The sequence below is a fragment of the Pyrus communis genome, chromosome 7 (genome assembly GCF_041283825.1).
Source record: "Pyrus communis isolate YQ-2024b chromosome 7, ASM4128382v1, whole genome shotgun sequence".
Taxonomy (NCBI): Eukaryota; Viridiplantae; Streptophyta; class Magnoliopsida; order Rosales; family Rosaceae; genus Pyrus; species Pyrus communis.
In genome coordinates, this window is record NC_142571.1 from 25,143,206 (window position 1) to 25,149,931 (window position 6,726).

General features: G+C 39.7%; 1 protein-coding gene across 1 annotated transcript; it reads left to right on the forward strand.

The window, feature by feature from the left end:
- The first annotated feature begins 665 nt into the window (after window positions 1-665).
- On the forward strand, window positions 666-6,726 carry LOC148695946 (uncharacterized). Its single transcript, XM_088697437.1, has 5 exons — window positions 666-902; window positions 938-1,042; window positions 3,929-3,931; window positions 5,848-5,894; window positions 6,702-6,726. The coding sequence occupies exons 1-5, from the start codon at window positions 780-782 to the stop codon at window positions 6,724-6,726; spliced, it is 303 nt and encodes a 100-aa protein (XP_088553563.1). The 5' UTR covers window positions 666-779.

A 6,726-nucleotide genomic window follows, 5' to 3' on the forward strand; every position in this document is an offset into this window, starting at 1 on the left:
AACTTAACCATAAACGGACTTCGTGTGACCAAGTATATACATACATACATGCTTGTGGGCCTATAACAAAAAATGCATGCATGCATGTTCGACCATGGAAGACACATGCATGCACGTGTGCACGTAGAGATTGTGGTCACACTCACCGTTTGATTTTAATTTAATGTTAGCGAAGAAAGTACAACAAAAAAGTAAAGTGGTCACCTACCGTTAAATTATTATCTAATTATGAATGACCATAATTTCCTTGGACCATGACTGAGGAGTTAATTTAGTCCTCCATTATTCAAGCTAAGGTTTAATGAGTTTTGATTTCTTAGGTCATAGTTCAAGAATATTACGATGATTCATTGTTCAATCTTAATTAAAAAATAGGGTAAATATCAATTTACTACCCTCAAGTTTCGTGGTTTTCAACATTTGGTACATGAAATTTTTTTCGCCCCAGAATCATACCTAAAGTGTTAATTTTGGGACAGTTTCATACATCCGTTAGTCTGACTGTTAAATCAGCCGTTAACTGATGATGCGGCGCTCACGTGGACAGTGACTAGGCGCCACGTGTCATAGGGGCCCACATAAATATTAAAAAATTAAAAATAAAAATAAAAAAGTTTATGGGCTCAACCCCGACCCCTTCCCTCTCTTCTCTCCGCACACCCACCCTCAACCCCCAATCCCCTCCCTCCCTTCTCTCCTCTTCAACAAACCACGACCCCAAAGAAATCTCTTCCCTCCTCTGTACCAAATTCAAACAATGGTGGAAGGTCGCAAATGGAATGGAAAATTTCAGATCAAGATCGTGCGGTCACAGAAGGTCGCAGATGGAGAGCTACAATGGTGGACCCTCTTCCTCGGGGGTCAATGAGATGCAGGATCTCAGGGGCTACAACGCCTCCTACGCAACCTTTGTGCACTGCAGCAGCAGCAAACCTAGGCGGGAAACAACGGCGAGAAGATTAGGAAGGGGAAGTCGGCGACGAAAAGCTGGAGCCTGAGTGATCCAAAGATGCAAAGGAAGAAGAGGGTGGCAAGCTATAAGGTGTATATGATAAATCTTAGAATTGTTTTGAAGTTGATATTTTAGGAGGGAAAGTTTAACACGGAAGAGGAAAGGTTTTCAGGAATGTGCAGAGCTCTCTGCACAGAGAGCAGCTTACACAGATATTTTATAGAAATATCAGAACAACAACTTTTTGTTACAAGCTATCTCAGCCCTTAATTCATAAAACAGAAATCTAAGCCTACACTTGTCCTATGAGACTAAGTAATGACTTAACAGTTGATCCCTTCCTTGTCAGCCATTAGATCAAAAACAACTTTCATTTGATTCCAACACTCCCCATCAAATGAATTTTGGTTTTGATCCCGAGCATTTCTCTGAGATAAACAAATCTGTCTTTAGGTAGAGCTTTGGTGAAGATGTCTGCCATTTGATCCTGAGACTTGCAGTAGATCAGTTCAATGGTATTCTCCTGCAATGCTTCCCTTATGAAATGAAACTTCCTTTTGATATGTTTGGTTTTCTGGTGAAAAATAGGATTCTTAGTCATAGCTATTGCTGATGTGTTGTCACACATAAGTGGTGTAGCATCCACTTGCATTTCACCAAAATCCTTTAACACAAACCTCAACCATATAGCTTGAGAGTTAGCCATTGCAGCACTCACATACTCTGCCTCAGCCGTAGACAGTGCAACACTTTGTTGCTTGACAGAAGCCCAAGAAAATATTCCAGAACCAAATGAAAATGCATATCCTGAGGTACTTCTCATGTCATCTTCACTGCCTCCCCAATCACTGTCACAGAAGCCAACTATAATTGCTTCTTTTCCCTTCTCATACTTGATCCCATAGTCTAAAGTCCCTGAGATATACATGAGTACTCTCTTAGCAGTTCCCATATGAATTCTTGTGGGATTATGCATGAACCTTGATAAGAGACTGGCTGCATACATAATGTCAGGCCTTGTTGCAGTCAAGTAAAGTAGGCTCCCAACAATTTTCCTATAGAGATTTTCATCAGCAGATTCAGAACCATCCATTTTGCAAAGCTTCTCATTTGTGATCAATGGTGTTCCCACAGATTTGCATCCTTCCAGATTGAATCTTTTAAGCAGAGATTGTGCATACTTCTCTTGATGTATGAAGATTCCAGTAACATCTTGAATTACTCCAATTCCCAAGAAGTGATGCAGCAAGCCAAGATCTGTCATCTCATATTGCCTCATCATGTCTTTTCTGAATTCTTCAATCATTTCTTCACAATTTCCAGTAAAAACCACATCATCAACATATATGGACACAATAAGCATCTCAGTTTTCTCACCAGTTTTTGTGTACAATGTAGCTTCACTAGGACTTTTGTTAAATCCACATCTGCTGAAATAGGAGTCTATCTCACTGTACCAAGCCCTGGGGGCTTGTTTGAGTCCATACTGTGCCTTGTTTAACTTATACACTCTCTTTTCTTCATTTGGGACTTCAAAACCTTGTGGTTGATCCACGTACACTTCTTCCTCCAGTGTGCCATTTAGAAAGGCTGATTTAACATCTAATTGATGAAGTTTCCATCCCTTTTGAGCAGCAAGAGCAACCAAGGTTCTGATAGTGTCTAACCTTGCTACAGGGGCAAAGGTTTCATTGAAATCAATCCCTGGTTGTTGTGAGTAGCCTTTGGCTACCAGTCTTGCTTTATTCTTCATTATAGATCCATCCAGATTCAGCTTGGTCTTGTAGATCCATTTCACACCTATCACAGGTTTATCACTTGGTCTGTTCACTAATTGCCAAGTAGAGTTTTTTTCAATCATGGTGATTTCTTCACTCATAGCTTTCTGCCAAGATTGATCCATTTCTGCTTCTTCAAAACTCTCTGGTTCAGCAATACAGTAGTTGCAGACTGCATAGATCTCATTTAGACTCCTTAATTTTAATGGAGTTGTTCCTGGAGAGGAACCCTGCAATTCTTGTCCTTCTGCATTTGAAGTAGAGGACTGAGATCCTTGTGATGGTGTAGAGAAATCGTTTTGACTTCCGCCTGTTATAACAGGTTCATTTTCAGGTTGCACAGTTGCTTGTGTTCTTTCCATTGTTAATGGAAATGAGATGGTGTCAATGTTCTTGGTTTCCCAATTCCATGCTTTATTTTCTTTGAACACCACATCTCTTGAGATTATAACCTTATGTGTCTCAAGGTTGTAGAGTCTATAGCCCTTTTCACAGCTTCCATAGCCTACAAGGACACACTTGATACTGTTGACTTCGAGTTTGTGTCTTAATTGAGATGGTATCTGTGCATAGCAGATTGATCCGAACACCTTCAAGTGTTTTACATTTGGTTTTCTGCCACTAAATGCCTCAAATGGTGTTTTCCTCTCGAGTGCTTTAGTTGGACACCTGTTTAGAAGATACATAGAAGCATTGACTGCCTCACCCCAGAAGGAAAGTGGCATTTTCTTATCATGCAGCATTGACTTGGTCATTTCAACCACAGTCCTATTCTTCCTCTCAGCTACACCATTCTGCTGTGGTGTGTAAGCCACTGTCAGTTGCTTCTGTAATCCTGCCCCTTCACATAATTCTTGGAACTCAATGGAGGTGAACTCACCACCTCTGTCACTTCTCAGTCTTTTGATCTTCAAACCACTCTGAAGTTCAACCATTACTTTGAACTTTTTGAAAATGGTAAAAACTTCACTTTTGTTTCTCATGAAGTAAACCCAAACCATCCTGGTGCAGTCATCAATAAATAACAGAAAATATCTGTTCCCACTGAGTGTAGGTGTTTTCTTAGGACCACACACATCTGTGTGAATGAGTTCTAGAGGTTGGTTTGCTCTCCAGGCATTTCCAGTTTCGAAAGAGTCTATGTGATGCTTCCCCAGTATGCAACCTTCACAAGGTTCTTTTGTTTCTTGTAGCTCAGGCAGTCCAGTCACCATTTGTAATCTCTCCAAGTTCTTCAAACTGTGAAAGTTGAGATGTCCATACCTCTTGTGCCATAACCACGAATTCTCTGCAACATTTGCTTTTAAAGCAACTGAGTTAGTGTAGTCTAGCATAAGTGGAAAACTTTTGTTTTCAGTCATGCCAACTTGAGTTACCAAGTTTTGGAGACTTCTGTCATCAAAGATCTCCACAATGTCATCCCCAAAGAGTAAGAAGTAACCATGTGCAATCATTTGTCCCACACTAAAGAGATTTTCATCAAGGCCAGGTACTAGTATCACATCCTTGATGAATCTTCTTCCACCCTTTGTCTGTAGAACTAGAGTTCCTTTTCCAGTTGCTTCCACAAGTTGACCATTTCCCATTTTAACTCTGCAATTGAAGCTTCTATCAATATTGACTAATAGTGATTCATATGCAGTCATGTGATTACTGCATCCACTGTCAATGTACCAGATTCCTCTTTTATTTTCAGTTCTTGCAATACTACACGCATAAAAACATTTACTTCCTCTTCTTCTGCTCTATGTGCATAGTTGACAGCTTGGTTCCTTCTTGGATTACAGTCTTTTGCCAGATGACCAAATCTCTCACACTTAATGCATTTGGGCTTTCCCTTATACCAGCAAACACCATAGTGTAATTTGTCACATATTTTGCACTTGGTTTTAGTGGATTCACTGCTAGATTCTGATTTTGGTTGTGGAGTGAACTTGTTATCCCATTTCTTCCCTTTTCCTTTCCAGAATTTCTTTTGATTTGAGTTGCTTCCCTGAGCCTTGTAGTTGCTATCTCTGTCAGTCACACTTAGGCTAGTAAAAGCTTTTTCAGCTAAGCTTTCAGAGTGCATGTTTAATCTTTGCTCATATCTTTTCAGTGTACCAATCACTTCCTGAACCTCAATAGAATCAAGGTCCTTAGTTTCTTCTATAATGGATGCAATGGAATCATAGGATTTGGGTAGGCTTATAAGTATCTTTTGCACTAATCTTTGGTTTGATAGTTCTTCACCAAGAGTTTTCATTTGATTCACTATATCAGTCATCCTAGTTAAATAAACAGATAGAGATTCGCCATCATTCATTCTAGTGTACTCAAAATCTCTCCTTAAACATTGTAGTTTGACAGATCTAACCTTTTTGTCACCACGAAATTCTTGTTGAAGAACATCCCACGCAGCCTTGGATGATTCAAAGTTTGAGATTCGAGGAAATATTTCGTTAGAAACTGCCCCTTGAATGATGCCAAGAGCTTTTGCATCTCTGGTTTCATTAATCTTCATTGAGCTCTTAACTGACTTTTGATCTTCATCACTGGAATCATCACCAGACTCTGCATTTTCGATACCCTTGTCCACCAAGTTCCAGAGATCATATGATTTGAATATGGTCTTCATCTTGATAGACCAGAAATCGTAGTTGGACCCATTGAAGATAGGAGCCCTCAGATCTCCTCCACTGCTCGAAGTAGTCATGTGAGACTTTGTAAGAACAGTAAGGTTTTCAAAAAATTCTGGAAGTGAGTTTCCCTCCTTTTTTTCAGTAGTACGTAGCACACACAAACGCCCAGTTCTTAATTTTTGATCAGAACCAGAGCTCTGAGGCCATGATAAATCTTAGAATTGTTTTGAAGTTGATATTTTAGGAGGGAAAGTTTAACACGGAAGAGGAAAGGTTTTCAGGAATGTGCAGAGCTCTCTGCACAGAGAGCAGCTTACACAGATATTTTATAGAAATATCAGAACAACAACTTTTTGTTACAAGCTATCTCAGCCCTTAATTCATAAAACTGAAATCTAAGCCTACACTTGTCCTATGAGACTAAGTAATGACTTAACAGTTGATCCCTTCCTTGTTAGCCATTAGATCAAAAACAACTTTCATTTGATTCCAACAGTATATAGTGGAAGGGAAGCTCAAACAGTCACTACGGAAGAGCTTCCGGCGGAGAGGGTGTGCAGAGGAAAGAAGGGAGGGAGGGGGTCGGGTGAAGAGAGAAAGGACGAAAGGTTGGGTGGGCCAGAGAAGAGACGAAAGGTTGGGTGGGCGAGAGAAAGGATGGAGGGTTGGGTGGGATTGGAGGGATAGAGGGTTTGGGTGGGATTGCCGGTGGGGGAGGGGGTCGGGGTGTGAGGTAGAAGAAGGGTGGTGTTTTTTTTTTTTTTTTCTAATTTGTATTATTATTTTTTTAATATTCACGTGGGTCATATTGACACATGGCGTCCAGTCATTTTCCACATGGGCGCCACATCATCAGTTAACGACTGATTTAACAAACAGACTAACGAATGTATGAAACTGTCTCAAAATTAACACTTTAGGTATGACTCTGGGACGAAAAAAACTTCATGTGCCAAATGTTGAAAATCACGAAACTTAAGAATAGCAAATTGATATTTACCTTAAAAATAAAATGATCATCTATTATTGAATTAACATCGAATTATGAGTGATCATAACCTTCTTTGCTTATAGGGTTTAAGAGAAGTTTAAGAGAACATGAGTGGGGGTTTAATTTAGTCCTCGATTTGGGGTACTTTCCTTCTTTTTTCTCGACATTTGAGACACTAATACCATGTCTTGACCTAAACAAACTATAATCTATATGGCTGTCGGTCTATAAATAATGGATTAAGTCCAATGTGATTGAGCTAATTAAGAACTGTGTTATTATTATTTATGATTAATTTTGGCATTATCTAGATGATGGTGGAGGAATTGGTGGAAACGGAATACGCATGGAAGATTGAGTTGGCTCAAAGAAAGTGATGAATAG

Bases quoted from the DNA above. Each gene is read 5' to 3' on its own strand.
- LOC148695946 (XM_088697437.1), top strand. From the start codon at position 780: ATGGAAAATTTCAGATCAAGATCGTGCGGTCACAGAAGGTCGCAGATG. The intron at 903-937 runs GCAACCTTTGTG...CAGCAAACCTAG, and splicing joins GGGGCTACAACGCCTCCTAC to GCGGGAAACAACGGCGAGAA. The intron at 5,895-6,701 runs GCGGAGAGGGTG...TGGAAGATTGAG, and splicing joins TCACTACGGAAGAGCTTCCG to TTGGCTCAAAGAAAGTGATG.